The sequence below is a fragment of the Myripristis murdjan genome, chromosome 23 (assembly GCF_902150065.1).
Source record: "Myripristis murdjan chromosome 23, fMyrMur1.1, whole genome shotgun sequence".
NCBI lineage: Eukaryota > Metazoa > Chordata > Actinopteri > Holocentriformes > Holocentridae > Myripristis > Myripristis murdjan.
The window spans coordinates 18148958-18169457 of record NC_044002.1 but is presented as its reverse complement, the minus strand read 5'-3'; the positions used below and the strand labels follow the sequence as shown (position 1 = coordinate 18169457).

At 41.7% G+C, this 20500-nt stretch overlaps 1 protein-coding gene across 2 annotated transcripts; it reads right to left on the bottom strand.

The window, feature by feature from the left end:
• Nucleotides 1-313: 313 nt before the first annotated feature.
• slco1e1 (solute carrier organic anion transporter family, member 1E1) lies at nucleotides 314-14876 on the bottom strand. Of its 2 annotated transcripts, none has more exons than XM_030046356.1 (16): nucleotides 14724-14876; nucleotides 14095-14224; nucleotides 13283-13432; nucleotides 10789-10930; nucleotides 10522-10654; nucleotides 10289-10416; nucleotides 9173-9319; nucleotides 8713-8811; nucleotides 6227-6472; nucleotides 5633-5797; nucleotides 4316-4511; nucleotides 3869-4034; nucleotides 3492-3676; nucleotides 2932-2996; nucleotides 2636-2753; nucleotides 314-2173 (listed from the first exon to the last, which is right to left on the bottom strand). In XM_030046356.1, exons 3-16 carry the CDS (start codon nucleotides 13382-13384, stop codon nucleotides 1615-1617), a joined length of 2451 nt encoding a protein of 816 aa, XP_029902216.1. In that variant the 5' UTR covers nucleotides 13385-13432; nucleotides 14095-14224; nucleotides 14724-14876; the 3' UTR covers nucleotides 314-1614. The 2 variants fall into 2 exon arrangements, with proteins under 2 accessions (XP_029902216.1, XP_029902217.1); XM_030046357.1 differs by having other exon boundaries at nucleotides 314-2095.
• Between the last annotated feature and the right edge of the window lie 5624 nt (nucleotides 14877-20500).

The following is a 20500-nucleotide window of genomic DNA, read 5'->3' as shown; positions in this document are numbered from 1 at the left end:
TGCGGAAATTACATGGAAATGAGTGACTTCCATGTAAGTTAATGTGGCGTTCGGTTTTGTTGTTTCGTCTGACGAATACTGCTCAAACACGCACTTTCCCCTGTAGCCCAAATATGACACTGATACGCCACTAATTTAAATGGAAGAGACAACACCCTTTTCAAAACACTAAGCCGCCCCATACTCACAATCAGGCCTCTGGTGAGTGTTATCATTCATGGAGGAAGACTGAGCCTTTGTAGAGCTGTTTGTGGTTTTCGTGATGATGATGTGCATGCACAAGGCAATTATGAAAAAAAAAAACAAAAAAACATTTGATGAGAGAAAAATTTAAATCTCAATTCACCACGTTTTCATATAAACAAATGTCTGTTTTGATATTCTCTATCATCTATCTACATGACGCAATAATGATGCAACTTATAGCCACTTCATGAAAGATTTTACATTTGTAGGTCCAAGTGCTTGGTGTGTGGCAGCTCTTTCATGAGAAACAATCTTCAGGCACACAGGAAGTGATGTGATTTATGTCCCAGCAGCAACAACAGCAGTTTGTTTAGGACAACTAGAGGACCTTTTGGTGGCTGAACAGAAAAAGTACAGAGTGCCACCTGCAGAATTGAAAACTTTACCATCAGAAAATTCAAGGAGAGACATATCACAGTATATTCAGCACAAAAACACCACAGCAATAAGCCAGCATCATCAGCCAGTATCAAAATGCATGCACTTGGCTGTAATTTGTCAAAAATGTGTCCATATGTGAAGTTTTCATTCTTTGCTTAAGATTTTTTTATATTTAACCATGACCCAAACTTTCAGTTGCTCCAACCTTAACCAAAGCTGTTTTACTCACCTTAATCTATGAATTTTGGTGTTTAGATTAAGTGTTTACCATAATGTCGCATTGTAATAACAGTAACATGCTGTATTAACAGAGCAGGTGATGTTTATCAGCATCCAAGGCTTCCTCTTTATTGCTGTAAATGAAAACAGAAGGAATTTTGGGCAAAGACTTTGTTCTGTGCAAAACCTCTCAGTGTGGGCCTTGGAGGGCTGCAGTGCAATCAATCAATCAATCAATCAGTCAATGCTATTTATAAATGACCAGCATAACCAACATTCTGAGCACCACCTCACGATGTGTGCATTCATACACACAAGTTTGCTTTTTTTTTCACTTGCTTTTTACGTCATTATACCTTTTATGCTGCTATTCATTTTACGCCATCTTCTTTTGCACTCAGTGTTTCTGAATATGGATGTTTTTCTTTGTTTTGTGAGTGTGTTTCTGAATATGTTCTGGCATGGTGGCATGGTGGCATGGTGGGTGGGGTGGGTGGGGGGGCTTCAGCTGCATTTTATTGGACGATTTTGCATTGAAAATGACAATAAAGCTTGTCCTTGACCATGACCTTTTCACAGGATCAAGTGCAATCTGACAGTGCTAAATCATAATAAAAGAACAGAATTACTATTAGTGGAGATGGGACTACTGCCCAGCAGACAAAGCAATCAGTCTTTGAAAAAAAATCCTATAAAATTTATGCATATATTATTTATGCATCTGAGCAAGGTTAGCCTTTTTTGGCCATGTGATTGAGACTGAGTGCACTATGATTGTGGACCATCAGTTTCTTTGCTGTGAGACGAGCATTTCTCCATCACATTGCTGTCCTCTGTGTTAGGGTCCGACTCTTCTCTTTCCACCTGCCCGTTAATCTCCTCACAGACTTTGTCTTCTCCCACTTTCACCTCTCTCTCCGTCTTCTGCCCTTCAGTCTCCACCTCCGCTCCCTCGCTGGGAGCTTCGGTGAACTCGACGGCAGTCTCAGTGTCAGATCTGGGTTGTTGCTCCTCCCCTGCGTCATTGTTAGCAGGGAGGAGTCTCCCATCTTGGGGGAGGCGCTCTGTTCTGTGAGTCTCCTCTCCTTCCTCCAGTTCCACCACCACCCTCACCTGAACTTTAGGGGTGTGAGGCGGCTTTTCAATTTTGGGAGTGTCAGGCTGCTCCTCAGTTGGCCCCGAGGGGATCTGGAGTTCAATTTCTGGGCGTTGCATCTCTTTCACTGCCTCTGGTTTCCTGAACTGCCGTCTGAGGAGGATAATGACGGCAATCATGAAGAAGTAGGAGGAGCCACTGAGGCAAGTGATTAAACCCAAGAAGATGATCCTGGAAATAGAGAAGACAGGTGGGCAGGAGACTGGGCAGGACACATAACAAAGCACGACTGTAAAAAATAAAATCTTGGCTGATCTATCTTGGATGCAGGAGGAATAATCCAGCGGCAAACACAAAGTCCAGGTTACCATACTGTATATTTTAGACAGCTTGAAAACATGTCAAGCAATAATTAAGGACAGGTAACATCACTGATTTTATGCAACACTAATATTTGATACCAAAAGTCCTGTGTAACATGAAATAAAAGCAAACTGTAGTTCTCAATTGGTGGGAAAAAGAAGGATTTTATATCAATTATTTTGTTCTAAGCTTACATAAGTTAGTGAAAATAATGGCTTGGATCGGTATTCAGTCAATGATTAAAGTCTCATACTCGGTACCAAAAATGGTGTCAGTGCATCCCTAACAACCACCTTTTACTTAAACTGTGGTTAAGTGTCCATTGCTTACCTGTACATATCAGAGTGGTACAGGCGACAGGCCCCCCTGCCCCCACACTTCTTCACTGCCCATTTCAGGCAAGTTGAATCAATGAGGGCTCCGAAGTACACTGGGGCAGGGATACCACCTACAGAGAGTCCAGCATCACATGAATAAAGTTACAACCTTACAGTCTCACATTAAGCCTGAATGCAAGGGTAACATTTCTACCAGAGCAGGGAGTAAATTTCAATTTCAAATTCTTTTGTAACTGGACTTTTGAAAAGCAATGTTGGCAATGATGAGCAAAACAAAGTGAAGCTTACCAAGGGTCCTAACAACCAGGGTCTGTATACCCAGTGCAAGGGATTTGAGCTCAGGTGAGATGCACCTGTAAATACACAGTAACACCAAGTTATGGAGAGCCCATTCTAGAGGCGGGATCATTTTGATTTCCATTTTGTGCCATCAGTCATTTTCTGAGACTAGGAGTTGACTGACAGACTGACGTACTAAGAATATGAGACTAGACATGTTATCATGTATCGCTGTACTTGTGTTGTAAAGTTTGGTGATACATTGACTTTTGACGAATAAAAAAATCTCGCAAGTGAACAACACTGCAGTAAATATGATAAAAATGTCCTTGAATCTGGAATTTAAGACAAAAAATTCTAATATGAATTCTTAATGTCTGTTTCAAGGTGTGAGGAGCATTGAGTTATTGCTGATGTGGAGGCAACTCAGTTTTTAGAGATTACAGGTTACAGTTATAGTTTTAATTTCTTTCCTATTTCATCACGACCTATACTTTCTACATGCTGTCTACTTTACTTTGTGACAGAAAAGGTGATTTCCTTTGTGCCAGGAATGGGTCCACACACACCGTATGATGACCATGTAGCCAGGAGTGGCTCCAAGGGAGTTGATGAAGGAGCTGAGAACAGATACAGCCATATAGGAGGTGAAGCTGCGGCTGCAGTCCTTCGAACGGGGACACTGACCCAGGCTCACTGACATGTTGCCCTCTCCTGGGAAATGGGAGGACACACAGCTGCAGTTGTGGAAAACCTGTTAGACAGATAAAATGGCAAAACAATCACCAAAAAGAAAAAAAAAAACTCACTAAAGTTTGAAAGCACAAGCAACATTGCACATTGGAAGCACAAGATAACAAGGTTAGTGTGTATGTAATGTACCAGCTTTCTTGCATTCACTTACAGTAAAAAGTGCATGTATGTGTATTCCTGTGTGAGGCCTTACTGTGTTCTTGCCATATCCAGAGGAACTGAGGCAGCCCGCCATGCATGGAGAGATGTAGGTGATGCCATTCTCCGAACACACAGGGTCCCACTCCTGCGCCGAACAGGAGCACTCACTGTTACACTCTGAGAAGAGCATATCGCCTCGGTATGATACATTCGGGGTCCTGCAGGGCACAGAGGATTTACATTTTATATTAGCTTATCTTAAGAATTCATTTATTCGTTCATTCATTATTTATCTACTCTTCCCGCATCCATGTTATGATCTAATCAGGCGCTCAGTGCCACAGAAACGGACATGGGCTGAGACTTTCATGTATTTTCTAAGGCTGTAAATAGAGATGAAATTATAGATTGTCTGTAAAGAAGTAATTTTTTTGTTTGGTAATGGCTGTGGTTATCGTCATTTCCTCAAAATATTGCCCATCATGGTCTCAACACTGACCCATTGTATAAGACGGTGAGCCCCGCCACAGGAATGTTGTCACATTTGGTACCGAACTGCAGCAATACGAGGAGGTACGCCATGAAGGAGGTGACAAAGGACAGCTGGGCTCCTGACACCACGCTCAGCTTGTACCGTTTCATCAGCAGCCCTCCCAGAAAAATCCCCACCGCCACCACTGGCAGATTCAGCACACCTGGAAGAAGAGGAGCATCACAATAGCAAAAATCCAGTGACATCCTGTAGAGATGGGCAACCCAGGAAACTCAGCAAAGGGTCAACAAACTTATCGGCAAAGAAAAGTTGGCCATGGCTGAACTTCTGTCATTGGCCGTCAACAGCCAAATGGATTTCCATGTGTCTTTGTTTGCCCATCAGTGTGATTTTTTTTTTTTTCATGAACAATAGCTGTGTCTGAAAAGTGCCAAAATGAGGTTCTACAGCAGCAAACATCTCAAAAGAGGCATAAAGAGTGGTTGCATCCATTGCTGGAGTCACGTGCGAAGCTTGCAATGTTATGAAAGGCAATAAACACATGATTTGATTGTGCAGCTGCAGGCCAGTACAGAAACACAGAATAGAGCAAATCATCAACCAAGCTGAACTTGCTGAAGTGTCTTCTGGAAAGACACTTAACCATTACCTGATCACTCATGGTAAGCTGGGCCTGGTGAAAACCATCAGCTAAGGGCCAAAAAGGCAATCATGTGTGACATTTTTAACCATTTTACTTTCAATTTAAACCCCTGACCTATTTGAAAACGCATCATTTCTTGAGAAGGGAGGATATGGTCACATGACTGAACAACTGAAAGCCATAGACTCATCTACATTGTTTCTTACATGAGAGAGGTTAGATCATAAAAGTTCCCAAACAGGTTGAAAAACCAGAACGAGGAGACTGATCTCAAAGCTTCCAGACAAATGTTCAGTGATGTAAGCTGGGCTCACTGGGTGTTTCAAGCCTCTCAACATTAGACCACCTATAGTCCACAGACTGGTGCTCTAAGGGTCTTTAGCACAAATCAACATCAAAGCTGGCAGGCCAACAATTGAGACTTGAATGTTGGAGTGCGGCCAATGTCAGGATCCTGCAGTTTGAACCCACTGCAAAAATTATCCTTGGTGCGCCCTTCCTTTCTTCCCCTTTCCTTCCTTTCTTCTTTTTCTTGTTCTTCTCTCCCTTTGTTCCTTGTTCCACCACTACCGCTTCATCCAAATACAATCACGACTCCATGTACGACTGGTTGGACCCCAAAGAAACGCCTGCATGTGATTCTGCTTACCAACTGTAAGAGAGGAGATTAATTTCTTTACCTATGAGGAAGTTGGCTCGTGATGCCGACTGTCCAAACTGTTGTTCCATGTATTTGGCTTTGAAGGTGAGCAGGCCGATGAATGAGTTGAACTTCAGGAGGCTCGCACAAAGGAGCAGGAAGTAGGTAGGAGTTCCCAACAAACGCCTCAGCGAGGGAAGAAACCCTGTGGAGGGATATTTGGTAACAACAGTAACCAGACACATAGAAACCGCCACATTTGTCTGCACACACAGATAGGACTGGGGTCAATTCAAAATATTATTCAGTGTATTTAAAGAGAGATGGGAAGTCGAACAGAGTGTTAAAATACATTTGAAGTGGAATGGGAAGTCAAACACTGTGCTAAAACTGAAGTTCAATCAAAAATAACCGACTTTAATTGCATTTTCAAATTAAAAGCCTTGAAACTAAATAAAGCCTTGAAATAAATTGAGTCTCACTTAATTGAACTGGATCATAAACCATTTGAAAAACAGTAGAGTCTTCTTAAATACAGAATAAACACGCAAAAGTATTTGACAAAATTTCTTGTTATTTTTGTTGTCATATAAAATTTGATGTCATGTGGAGAGTGTTGGAGGATGGTGGCTACCTTTAGCGATGTCGCTCAGTTTGACGTTTTGGTTGTTGTTGTTGTTGCTGTTTAGAGCATTCTCTGTCCCATCCAGGGTCTCGGGGCTCGGGGGCAACTTGTCCTCGTCTCCCCCTTGTTTGGGCAGCGAGCGGGGCAGGAACCAGAAGGGGATTCCTGCAATGAACAGGATGGCAGAGGAGACCAGGAAGCCCATCCACCAGGCTCCCACCCAGCGGGCATCTTTAGGAGAGATGGTAACACTGTCTGGATGGAAACAACAACAACAACAAAAACATTTAAGTTTCAGTTTTGGAACCAAGAAAAGTGTCTGCTACTGGAAATACTATATACACCGGTGAAAAATGACATTAATTTCAAACTCAACCAAGTTCAAGTTTATGTAAAGCTCAATGTCACAGCTTACAATAAACCTGACTTCATCCTAAAAGAGACCAGATCCTAAATGACCCTGCCCACCCCCTTTACCCTAAAAGCCACAACATTAAATCTGTAATTCTACAACAGAAAATCTATTTATTAAAATGCATGCATTAATCTATTTATTCACTGACATGGAAGCTTATGCCATGAGTTAGAATGTATATGAGGATTAGTTCAGGTTTTCTCTCATTGTCACGTGCTGTATATTTTGCATTAGAGTTAGCCTTATATTACTGTTTTGTGTATTTATTTATCTATTTGTTTATTTATTGTTTCATTTTTGCAAAGTGTTTAAGTTATGTTTGGCTTTGTTCTTTTTAGAATGTCTTCATGACCACATCAGCTAACAATGTCAAAAATTTTACTATCCCATCTGAGGAATAGTAAAATTTACATTGATACCTTGATAAAGTTCACCTTGAATACCTTGAATGTATGGTTTTTCAAGGCATATAGCAGTTAACGCTAAAAATTTGAACATCTGTACCCCTAAATCATGTAACATAGTGTCATGAAACTTCAAAGAGCAATATTAACCAATCAAATTGGGCTGTGATGCCTTATACCAAAGGACCCCAAACAGATAAGGACAAAAAAACAGGACACTGGGGCTGGGACACTCCTCTTTGCTGCATCCCAACTTTGTGATATGTGTCTGACCAATCAATTCATTTAACTTTTCTGACAAATAAATCAGCTATTTAAAACAATTCTTATTTCAGGATAGTCCCATGAACAATTGCATGTACCAAAACGTGAGAGACTGTAACATCAACCTTTAACCATCGGAGACTCTCTCTGCGAGACTGTCCTCACAGGCCTCACCCGGGACAGGCCTTACTAACCTGTTCTGACAGGCCTGCAGTCTATTTTTAAGGTAGTTTATCGGACCATTGTACCATGAACAGCAGGCATAGTCAAAATTAGACTGACCAACTTGAGTCACCGGTGTTTTTTCTGTCTAAAAATGTAATATTTCTGGCTGAAAACGTGTACTTCGGTTTAGTTTTATGACAGCGTGACACTCAGCATACATCCCAAGGAAATGACTGACTCTGTTACCAATTTGATTCTATCCAGTTTCTCTAATATGCACTGACAACTTATTAATTGCCACCCATTTTATATATTTAATGCTACACTATTTAGCTTCACTTTTAGTATGTCCTGCCATCATGATATACAGGACATTATGTTGTTATGACGGTGTGTCAGTGTGTCTTTGTGTTGACAGATTCTCGTGAACAGAAGACACATGAACACCACATGAGAGACTTCATATTCGTGCCACAGGTAGGTAGGTTTAAAAAAAAAAAAAAAAAAAAAAAAAAAAAAAGACTTTCTTGAAACTACTGTTTTCTGCTTAATGCTTCAAGACAAAGAGTTATTTATACCCGAGTTGCGTCATGTGAAGCCAGGCATGCTGACATAGAAAAACTGTCTGGTTTAATGCACAAATGTGTAATTAATGGAATAATGAGCACAGCAGGTTATGGTCATTATGGGCAGCATATCAAGGAGCTGAAGTGCCTCTTGGCTTCATGACAGATGTGCTGAATCATCCACATTTCCGTTAGAGCCCCGCAGCTGTGGAGCGTCCAACTTGAGGAACTTAAGTTAGCAAACTCTGCATCTTCTTTTAAAACTCTCCTCAAACCCTACTTTTAGAGAAGGACTTTCTTACAGCAATCTGTTGATTCTTATGCAACTTTTACTACTATAATTATTATTATTATTATTATTATATGGCAAGAGATAACGAGAACAAGCAGCCTTTACATCATTTACCGACAAGCGAAAACAGAGACCAGGACCCTGCATCATATGTGCCCTGTCCTTTACCTTACAACAGCATCATTACTGTAAATCATCACTTTCAATTTAGACAGCAACATACTATAATTATCTGTATCAAAAGCCTAAAAAAGATCTAAAAACAACCCCCGATCGCACAATATTTTCCTCATTCCGTCAGTTGATATACATGCATCAATGTCTACATACTTTATCCCCCTGAAAAAAGAAAAGAAAAAAAAGAAAAAAAAGAAATGTAGTGCACTTACCCAAATCAACATATCCAATATCAACAAACAGTTTGGCACAATAGGAGCCCAGAAGGAAACCAAACATCGGGCCGAGGAGGGTGATGGTCTGCAGACAAGCTGCAAACCACAAAGTGAACAATCAAGAGATTTATATTTTCAGATTTTCACACAAGAAAATTCACTGCTTCTCCTATAACTTTTTGTTTTTTTTTTTATATAAACAGTGTTGGTTTAGGATTGGTTAGTCTCAGCTCCTCATTGCCTGTTCCTGTTCTGAATCCAGCACTATAATTACTTCTTGCATGGAGATTTTATTATTTTAAAAGCACCAATTCAGCACCAAGCACTAATTTATGCAAACACTGGTTCTTTTAAAAGACAAGAGGAAAGGAGAAGAGAAGAGAAGCTTTAAGTTTGTACAAAAACAGTGCTCTCAGATAACACAGGGACCTAAAGGCAGTGTTTAATTTTATCTCACCTATGTAAAAGGGAGAATTTTCAGCTTTAGCAAAGTCGTCGATGTAGGAGATACCCAGCGGTGTGACGGGGGTCTCTCCGATCCCCCGCAGAGCATTTCCCAGGAAAACATAAATCCACATGTGGGAGCTGGAGTCTCTGACACAGGCTGCTCAAGGACACACAGACACAAACACACAGGTAAAGTTATGTGTGTGTAGCAGTGTTTCTGACAGCAAGGATTGAAAAGGAAATTAGGTATTATATAACCCAAAAAAAAAAAAAAGAAGAAAGAAAGAAAGAAAGAAAGAAGGAAAAAACAACTGAGACCCTTTGATACAGCCTGGCCACATAGACAGGCACTATTTCTGCTTCACTTTTCCCTCTAAATTTGTCACTTGAAAGGACAGACTTATCAATTCTAGGATTGAATTAAATATACAGTATATACATCTGACAGTTTCAGCAGGATTATGTGTGATATTTTCATTATTTTTCTTTGACATTTCAATCACTTTTAACCATGATTTGAGAGTGTTTTTTTCTGTAATATACATGTTTTATACTTGATTCCAGAAAAAATCAGTTTTAAGATTAACTGCCTTGCGTTTGAAGCCCATAGTGTATTTATTAATTTATTTATTAGAACAGTGGTTCATCCCAAAGGGTCCTTGACAGTCTTCCAGGCAGTCCTCAAAATGTGGAATAATTTAATTTCCCCAAACTTTGCCTGGAAATCATTAAGATACAAAAAAAAAAATAAAAAAAAAATGTTTGAGTAATTATTTTGACATGATGTCTTAATCTCACTACTTTGAATCTGTTTGTCAGTGTTCAAGTATGACATCAAAACAAAAATATCTTGTCACATCAGGGTCTCTATAGAGCACAATCCCCTCAAATGCGGCACCACGGCTTAATTAAAGTCACCGCGGGGGGGCGAAAAATGAAAAACACTGAAACCCCTTTCTGTTTCAGAAAATGTCCCACCAGTAACAGTATGAATCCAAACTTAGGGGGGTCGGGATGCTCCACTCTGCTGCCCTACTTTGTGATTTAGGTGGATAAGATGGGTGTCTGTGCATTATTGGATCCCTGTGGGTGCAAGCTTGTGTGTGTGTGTGTGTGTGTGTCCTACCTGTGTTTTCCTCTATTGAAGGCTCTATCTGGATATCCGGTACATCTATTTGCACCATGGGATCCAGGCAGGCAGCGATACTCACACTCTCATTCTGAAAACCCTGGATGACCGTGTCATACTTGTAGCTGTGAAAACAAAAGCAAGCTGTATTTTTCTATTTTTCTCCTCTGGTGTTAACATCAGAGTAGCTTAAAAAACGTTAAGAGGGCGGTGTTGGCAGATTTGTTTACCGTCCCATGAAGAAGTGTGGCAGGCCAGTGAGAAAGGACCCTACAGCCATGACGAAACAGCCCACAGCGATGAGCCTGGGCCGGTGCAGCTTGGCCCCAAAATGGCTGACCACAGCGAGGAACAACAGGTTGCCTGCCGCAGAGAAAGACAAGCCAACAGAGAAGAGAGAAACTGAATGAGAGGTGTGATGTCCAAGTAAAAACAGAGGTGGAAACCCCTTATCAGCAACACAATGGGAATGCACTTAATCAACTGATAGCTGGTACCCATCTCAAAGCCGCCATCTATGAGTCCCGTGAGCGAGCTGGAGAGGTCGAAGCGCCTCTCGATCTGCGTGATGGAGCTCTTCATGTAGGTTCCCGCCAAGGCCTTGGAGAAATAGGCGAACGACAGCGCCACTATGAACAGCTAGGAAACACAAAGATAAGCACATGGTCATCCAAACCGGCTAATGCCTCAGGTGCAAACACAAGGCACTTTATAGGCTTGCAGTATGCCTATACATTCGAAAATGTGAAATTGATTAAAAAATATCTCAAAAGTGCTTTACAGGCCCACATTTTCTAGCAGGACAAAAAGATCTGTTAGCTGGAGAATAAAATCCCCTATGATTTAAGGTCTGAGCTGTAAGAGTGTTGCTCTTAAAATATACATTTGAAAGGATATAATCAGCAGTTTATTAACAATGAAACAGTAATCAAGTGGCATTTTCCCACATGCATATATGGTATGATTTTGCAATTTAACCTTTCACTTGCATAAGTTGAATAACTAATCCCTCTTAGGTTGCACTAAACTTTCACTTCACTTGTAGGCTTACTGACACTGGACTGAAATCAAAGCCGATTTTCAGTATTGTGCAAAAATATGTCACGCACATCTCCAAACCCTGTGCACCTGCATGAACTGCAGACACAAACAGCAAACCCCATCCAGTTAAGTAAGGACTACAAATGTCATACGCAATTTGGAAGTTTGTTTTGGTGCAATAGGTGGGCTCCTTTTGTAAATTCAAATCAAAACCACTACAGCTACAGCCATATATCTCTAGACTGAACTGTGTTGGAAACCTTTCTTGAAGAATCTTTCACAGGGATGAGTTTAGATGTGTTATGAGAGAAATGCCCCATCAACTTTGTACATGCTGATGATGATGGTTGTGCAGCGTTTCAGTCAAACAGAGCTGATCGCTGAGCTTACAGGACTGACTAAAGTACAAAATGAGTTAAGATGGTCAACAACTCTGGAGGAGAAAAAAACATCTGATCATGTTTGACTGACCAAAAACACACTGACATTTGGCTGATGTTTTTATGCAGTGAGTTTTTTCCTTTTTTTGTGGCAATTCTGCATTGACTGTAGAGCATACATGGGCAACTGGCAGCCCAAGGACTGCATTAGAGTGTGGATACCCAACCTGAGCCCCAGTGGGACCCATTAGGACCCGTCAATACCGGTTTGGACAAAAATTTAGAAATTGTGTTGGGTCGTGTTCAGTCATGTTGCCATTATTTTAGTGAAAAATGGTGGACCTACTGTCTGTTCTGGGCAACTTCCTGTGTAGTGCTGGAGTTTTCATGACGATGCTGAAGGCAACATGTAGGCTATTTCAGACGGTAAATGTCAAGTCAAATCTCGGGCTCGGGTCGGGTTCGGACACAAAAACAAGAATGCCTGTCAGGTTTGGGTCGGTCTCAGCTACTGTGCTCCTATCTCAGATCAGGTTTGGACAAAAACATGTGGCCCAGTGTGAAGAAAAATGATTGACTAGGACACTCATTTACTGTAAAGGTCGCTGCTTTCACTTTGGTCACTAGGAGGGAGCCATGTAGCTTGATGGCACTGCCTGCAGGTCAGTCTCAACCAGCTTAGTAGGTCTAGTTACCGCCTGCAGCCAGTACAAAACAACCCCCACAGTGCCACACATGCCCACATTAGTACAAGAAACACCCACACAGACCAAGAAATGCCCATCCCAATAAGGTTAGGGTTAGGGAAAATCAAGGGAGTGGCCGTCCAATCAGCAGGTGTTTACATTATGTTACTACCTACATCCTGTCAGCGGAGGTCAGAGGTCATATTGCAGGATGACCCTCTGCTTGGTGACGTCGAGAGCCGAGAACGCCATGAGCAAAAGAAAAATGAATAGCGGAAACTGTGGGTGTCAACACAAATGGGAAACCGACTATGTGCTTACAGAGTTAAAAGGCACTATAACAGCACCCATAGAGACAAATATAAAAAATACACTGGTTCTGCAAGACTTGCAGTCATCAAAGAGTGACTCAGTGCCAGCAGAAAACTTGCAGCAGGTATTTTGCCATTGACAGCTGCTAAAAATACTTGCTGCCTCATCGCTGATTGGGTGTGGCCAGAGGTGCAACATGCCTAAAAGTTTCAACCTCTAGAGGGCGGTGCAGCAGAGGTTTTCTGGCATTTGTGATTTAGTGATGAGTTACCCTTTAAAAGAAAACTAAATAAGCTGCAGCGGCTTTTCAAATAGAAGGTACAACACCGCAAAAATGTGGCCAGACAGGAAATGCAGGGAGAGAGAGGGGCCGACTTGCAGCAAAGGGCCCAAGCAGCTGTGGTAAAGACCTGCCGACACATGGCAAACTCTCTACCGGCTGAGCCACTGCGGCAGCCCATGCAGTGAGTTTTACAAGAGTACAACAGCAGCAGAAAAAGCATTACAAGTAACCTCCGCTGACAATATTCTTGTGGCTCGACCTTTTCGTGACCCTTTATCAGCTGTCATACCTTGAGAGTGGAGATGGCGGGTTGTTTGCTGGCAGGCCGGTCAGGGACACACAGAGCCTGCTGGCTTGTCAGCTTCTCTCTGTCCTCTGCTGGGTCTCCCATCCTACACCAAGTGCTTGTCTGCCTCTCTGTGAGTCTGGCCTCAGGGCACTGCAAAACAGCCAGACATGGAAAAGGGCAGAGGAATGCTAAAGTAAGAAAGAACAAAATGTGTTTTGATTGAAGAGTTCTGTCAACATTTCTGCCTGAGCACTAACAAGACAGTGGAAATCATTACCAACAAAGTTAACATCATGAAGTTACAGTAAATAGTTAAGAGTTAAGGGCCGCTGTGGATGTGAGGCTGAACTCACTGAACCGTGCAGACTTTATGAAATGAATAGTCGACGCCATAAAATGCTACTAAATTACTAACAAAAGTGTTATCGGCCAGACATCATAATTTACCAGCTTTTATATTTACCACTAAATCAGTGGTCATCAGAAAGCTTCCAAATATATGGTTGCTTTGAGGATGACTTAAGTTTTCTACCAGTTTATGGATTATTAAAAGCCTGATGTGATGTTTAAGGTTTTCTGAAGTTTAAAGGTTTAAATTTTGTAATACACTGAATAGATAACAGGGCCAATGTGAAGCTTTAGGAGATTCACTGCCACTGAAACATTTCCAGTGATCCAAAGGCTCAGCAGGCCTTTTGCTCACTGGGAATCACCGTGCTGTCCTCAGTCAGGTTCAGACAGAGGAAGGTGGATGTCATTTGCCATGTCTATCAATAAGTGACTGATCAGTGAATTAAAAAAACAAGATGTACCTGTAGGAATTCCAGCAGCTTTCTCTGCTTGCAGTCCGCTCAGCTCAGTAAATGTCAGGAGCTGCCGACTGAATCCATGATCTCCGACAGAAAGCTGTTTTCTAATGACAGTTCTGGCCGCATGTGTCCTCTGGAAAGACACAGAGAGGGGAAATAATGCTACAACTTAGTTAAACTGAAGGTTTCGAATTAAACAAAACCTCGCAGAGGGCAGCCTCATAACTCCAGTAATCCCCTTTAGATTAGCCCAGTTGGTACTCCCACTCAAAGCAGTTCAAGGACAAAACCGTACTCAAAGACCTCAAGTCTTATCAGAGCCGGGAATAAAAAAAAAAAAAAAAAGGTCAAACATTCACATTTATGTCGACACTTGAGCAGAATGCAACATTTTTTAGTATCCAAGAATACAAGAAAGTAAAAGAAAAGAATACACAACAAAATCTAAAGCTATAAGGCATTACAACACACCCACACACACGCGCGCACACACATACACACACATTGCAGAAATCATTCAGAGGAAAAATGCATCCACTCTTTGACTTTGTGCACTAACAGTTTGGAGAAACAGGTTGTAAAGCTCCGGCTGCACGGGACTTTTGCATCGCTAAAGAAGTGAAATATAATACCTAATGCATCTCCAGCAGGTCTCCCTCTCTTCCTCTGCTCCTCTTTAAGCAGGTGTGTGTCTCTCCTCCCACGCTGGGGAGACAGACCTCCTCTCCTCTCTCCCCGAGCTCCTATTCTCCTGTCTGAGGGCTGCACTGTTACTGGGAACCAGCAGGACAAAAGGCCCGGCAAATTTTTATTCCACACACATGCCAGCAAGTCCAGGAGGGGGACAGCAACAAGTGAACAGAGAGAGGGAGAGAGAGAGAGAGAGAGAGAGAGAGAGAGAGATCCTTGGGACAAACCAACTTACTTACTCCAAAACAGTCTGGCTGAACCTTTTGAGCCCTTTTTTTTTGCACGAGGTAGAACATCAGCTGCATGCTTTCGTTAAGCAGAGAGTAAACACAACATATGCAAACCCAGAATTTTACTTTTTTTTTTTTTTTTAAAAGCTGACCAACAACAGGTTGTTATGTCATGAGGGTCAAAACTGCCCTTCAAACTTTCATGCATCAGTATAGATGCATGGCTATGGAGCAGCAAAGTGGGAAACACTGAGGCCTCATTGCTGCTGAAATCTGATTTTTCTCGCAACACAAAAATGTCCTGGCTTTATGTTTATTTTAAGAATAACACCAATCACAGGGATGAGAAATCTTCCTCTTTGTATTTGACTGTTTTTGCATTGAGGGCTTTAATGCCAACTGTATGGTGGCACAGGCTCAGTGTAAGCATGGCCGGAGTGACTCTGTGTCAGGCGAATGCTCCATTAGTACGGGAACCAGCATGGGGCTCAGGCAGCCAGGCAGCAGGTCACACAAGCAGCTTTGCCCCCTCACAAGTTCCAGGGATTAAGATTTAAGATCCTTCACATTCCTGCACGGCAACAGAGAGGAAAGTGTTCACCACTCCTTGTTTTTTTCCCCCTCCCGTTTTGAAAAATCATATTTGGCCCAGGACTTTTTGCACATCTTTTGTCACTTGTATCTAGTTTCAAGTAGATTATGGCAGGAATGTATCGCAGGCTGTCACTGGACCGAAAGGCCTCACACCAACAGCGACCTTTGAAGAAGCATGATTGATTGTTGTTTTTACCAGCATGGCACTCAAAGTAGCCATGTTTACTTTGCTTTTTTAAATTTATTCCACAACTCAGATTTCTCAGCGCTGGCTGGTTTTAGGGTTGTACAGTGGTGGCAAAACACTTTGCAACTGATACTTTTGTTGTGTAGAGCACCGCCTGCTGGGGAAATTAGGGGCTGCACTTACCAGCAAATCATGAAATACTACTACTACTACTACTACCACTACTACTACTACTACTACCACCACCAATAATAATAATAATAATAATAATAATAATAATGATATAGCAAAGTGCCTTACAGGGGAATCAATAGAAAACAAAAACAAAGGCATTAAAAACAGAGGACACGAGGTGCAAAATGTACAAAGGAAAATAAAAACAATAAAAGCATAAAAACCTCAAAACATTAAAAAGAAAAAGAAAACAGGGTAATAGTTGCCATAAAATAAACTGATAATGATTTAAATCAGTCCTGCAATATAAAAGCAAAAAAGTATACAAGGTATAAAACAAGTATAGGAAATATAAAAGAAATATAAAATAACAACAGCGTTGCTGAAAAACAAACAAACAAAAAAAGCGAGAATTAATTGAAAGCAAGATCATAAAAATGGGTTTTAAGCTGTTTGCTGAACTATCAACACAGGTTGCTTGTGTTATTTGTAATGAATGAGGTCCGACCAAAGAATCACACGGAGTTAACCTCCAAGAGTTAAAAAGAAGACAGCTGGCCACTGAGGCGTTTCCTTCCGCTCTCCCTTCCTCTGGAATGGGCTCAGGGGTGCCGCCAGGAATTTTGGGCCCCATGAAAAAAAAAAAAAGTATTTACTCGATGATGGTTTAATAATTTTATATTAGTTTTTAACTATTTTTGGGGGCCCTTGTCAGGCAAGGCCCCTTGGAATTGTCCTAACTTTTCCCCCATATACGGCGCCCCTGAATGGGCTACCTAAAGAAATCAGGGTGGAGGGATGCTGCATGGATGTGGCTCCGATCTTTAGGTTGGTGCCCTGTCTCTGTCCCTGTGCCTTGCTGTACCTGGTCCTGTTCCCCCTAGTCCTGCTCCCCCTGGTCCTGCTCCTTTTGCTGTACGTGGTCCTGTTCCCTCTAGTCCTGCTCCCCCTGGTCCTGCTCCTCTTGCTGTATGTGGTCCTGTTCCCTCTAGTCCTGCTCCCCCTGGACCTGCTCCTCTTGCTGTACCTGGTCCTGCTCCCCCTGCTGTACCTGGTCCTGCTGTACCTGGTCCTGCTCCTCCTGCTGTACCTGGTCCTGCTGCACCTGGTCCTGCTCCCCCTGCTGTATCTGGTCCTGCTCCCCCTGCTGGCCCTGCTTACTCCTGCACCTTCCACGTTCATTAGCTTTGCTGCATTAATACATTTATGCACTTAGTTATTTGTCCTGGTCCCACTAATGTTCTTCCCCTTCCTCCCCCTTCCTGTGTGTGTCTCACATGCTCCAGTATGAATGCCCTTCCTCCGAGGTTCCCGCCTTGTCTTCACCTGTGTTGTCTACCTCGTCAACATCATCCCCCTCGTCCCGGCTGCTGTGGCTGCTCTGTGGCTGGTCTTCGTCCCATGTGTGTGCCTGCTGCCTCAGTTGAGGCCTCCTGCTGCTTCTGTCATTTTGTATGCTATTGTGTTTTCTTGCACTTGCTTTCTGACTGTGATGTTTGTAATTTGCTCACTGGGTCGACGCCTGTCTGGCCAGGAATGAGGTCTCCTCTCTCTGTGCTCCCTCTCAAGATTTCTTCCATTTTAGTCTGTTCGGCTGGGTTTTGGGGAGTTTTTTCTTGCCTGCTATGAAGATTAAGTCAGGAGGTGTTCTTTGAGATTGTAAGCAGTGATATTGGGCTCTAAATAAACCAGAACTTGAACTTGGACTTGAAGAGTTACCAAGTCCTTCAGTGCCATCAGCACCACAGTAAAGCATACACCTTACCTGCATCCCCCCACAAAAAGACACAGGACACAGGACATAAGACATAAATACATGGTTGCTATTCACGGTAGTTATATAAAGCTTCACATGGAAAAGTGTTCAAAGCACACATGCAGACATATGCAAACACTTTCGGTCACTCTAGGTTCATCAAAAGAGAAGCTGGTCTGTTCTGAGAAGCACAAGGCAAACAGTGAGGGAGTCCGTTTGATGTGAACTCTCATAACCTTTAGCGTGTGTGTGACAGCGAGTTGCACAACAAGAATGTTCAACTTCAGGGCTGATATCCGCACATGTGCACCTCTCAAACATTTGTAAATTTGTTCAAAAATGTATTAAAAAAATAAACAAATAAATAAATATATAAGTAAAGGCAGGCAGAGTGAGTGAGTGAAGGGGACAATGAGTGGGTTTGTCTGTGGTGAGATAAAATCGTCACTGCTCTCAGACACCTGATTGGCTAATCAGATGTCTGATGACAGGGGAGGGATGTGTGGATGTAGTAAAGTGTCTCCCCATTAAAAAAAAAAATGTAAAAAAAAAAACAAAAAAACTGAATTTGAAATGAAACAAATACCTTGGCATTGGACTGATGAGAAGATATCTTTCATTGATCGTCTGTCTAATTGGGTGATTAAACCACAGCAAAGGATATTGGATTTTTTTTTTTTTTTTTTTTTTTTTTTTTACAGTTTTAAATAATGGTGACATCTTGTACAGGTGTGCTTTGGCTGCGACTCTTAATCCCCTTGTTGCTGTCCTCTATTCTGCACTCAGGCTCCTTACTGGTGATGCTCATAACACTCATCATTGCATCCTGTGGAAAAAAAAAGCTGGCTGGTCCTCTCTCTCTGTCTGACAGGCTTGATTTGCATATGTATTTGTTCATTTACAAGATCCTTACTGGAGAGCTGCCTTCATACATTTCTTGCTTGTTTATCAGTTCCTCTGGACTCCATTACACCAGGACTAATGACTGTCACACACTCCATGAGCCCTGCGTTCATCCTAAGATCACCTTCTGGCTTCTTTGCACCTTCCACCTTGATCCCACTGCAAAGCACTTTAAAAATTAATTCGTTGGTACATCTTGGTCTTTTTGAATCCATAATCTTAAACCTTTTAATTATTTGTACGTATATGTTGTTTTAAATGATTGTTCTTGTTTTTCTGCTTAATGTCATTCCATAAGAGGTTTGCCCTTAATGATTTCCAAGTTTGAATAAAGACATAGTTCTTTTACATCTTAGCACCTGCCCAGACGTGCATGTGAAATAATATAGACCTGTCATGTTGGCAGGTGCATGACAGGAGGCTGGAGAGGGAGGCAGTGTCATGAATGACCTCCTGTAACACTGCGACCCGCTCAACTCAAACCGGAGTCCCTGGTGTGGTGTGTGAGCAGGACAGTGTGTTCTTTAAACTCGGCTCTCTGATGCTCTCTCTCTCTCCGATAATGAGGACGTTTGTGTGTCATACATTTTTTTTCTTTTCTACTTGGTTATTTATTTTATTACCTTTGGAGGTGACATGTTTATATAGATGCATGTGGTTAGTATTTCAACATCTCCATTTTCAGGAGTGTTGTTACACAAAAATTTAGTATATGATACGTTGTATATGCAGCACAACAGTCTTGTAAGAGGAGATACTCTTTTTTTTTTGCAGTTACAAGAGTTAAAGAAAAAAAATAACTTACAATGAAAAGTTATCAACGTCTTTATTGCTAGCAGCACAGACTAAAGAATAATCAGAATCAGAATCTTAAAAAGGCATAAATGATGATACAACAAAATGTAAAGGACACAGTAGAAACATGCCTGACTCAACTCTGTATATACATCCTCACTATTAACAGTAATTATATATCATTCTCGACGATACATTTGATCAATAAGTACAAACACTGAATGACAGAGGAGTAAAAAAAAAAAAAAAAAAGTACAATCAAGTTTGACTCCACTGTCCAAACAACAGGGAAGCTTTTGAAGTGAAGCAAACACGGGGCGAGTCGAAGGTTCACATGAACGCCCGTGAATCGTGACATGCAGGTTTGTTTGAATGACATTATATAACAAGACGTGTGTGCAGCTTCGGTCAGGAGAAACATCCAGACACGTGTCGAGTTTTGCAGGAGGGACAGATAGGTGACTTGAGTGTGTGTGTGTGTGTGTGTGTGTGTGTGTGTGTGTGTGTGTGTGTACTTGCCACAGATGGGGGGACTTTACTTTACGGACCTCACCAGCAAACATTTTCTGTACACTCAAAAACTTAAGCCTCCTTCACAGATACGGAGAAAAACATTGTTAATAGTTGAAAAACCTACCCAGTTCTTAAAATTCCTAATCTTACAAGTGATGCTACCACATCTGATGCTGTTTACAGTGATTAAAAAAAATAATAATAATACTGTGAATCAACATGTTAAAGGTAGGGTGACAGGATTTGACATCGCTGTAAATACTTGTGCTTGACACTTTTCAAGTATGAATGTCCAACCCTGTTCACTAGCCAAATCTCCTCCATATTTTTTAAAGTTTTTATGTATTTCTCAGGTCCCGGTGCATCCTTTCATGCATGCATCCCACCACCCATGCAGCTATGCTCTCTGCACAGGACAGCACGGGTTTCCATTATGTTTTTTTTTTTTCCGTTATGGCTGTTTTGGCGATGTTTGGTTGTGACAGGCCAAGCCAAAAAGCAACAACTGCAGAGTAACAAAAGTGAAAAAATGACCTCAAAGTTTATGTCCTATCCTATCCTGGTGGA

Excerpts from the sequence above, each read along its gene's own strand:
- slco1e1 (XM_030046356.1), bottom strand. The coding sequence starts at position 13,384 with ATGGGAGACCCAGCAGAGGACAGAGAGAAGCTGACAAGCCAGCAGGCT. Across the intron at positions 2,754-2,931 it reads CCTGGTTGTTAGGACCCTTG|GTGGTATCCCTGCCCCAGTG; the intron begins GTAAGCTTCACT and ends GACTCTCTGTAG. Across the intron at positions 2,174-2,635 it reads TACCACTCTGATATGTACAG|GATCATCTTCTTGGGTTTAA; the intron begins GTAAGCAATGGA and ends CTCTATTTCCAG.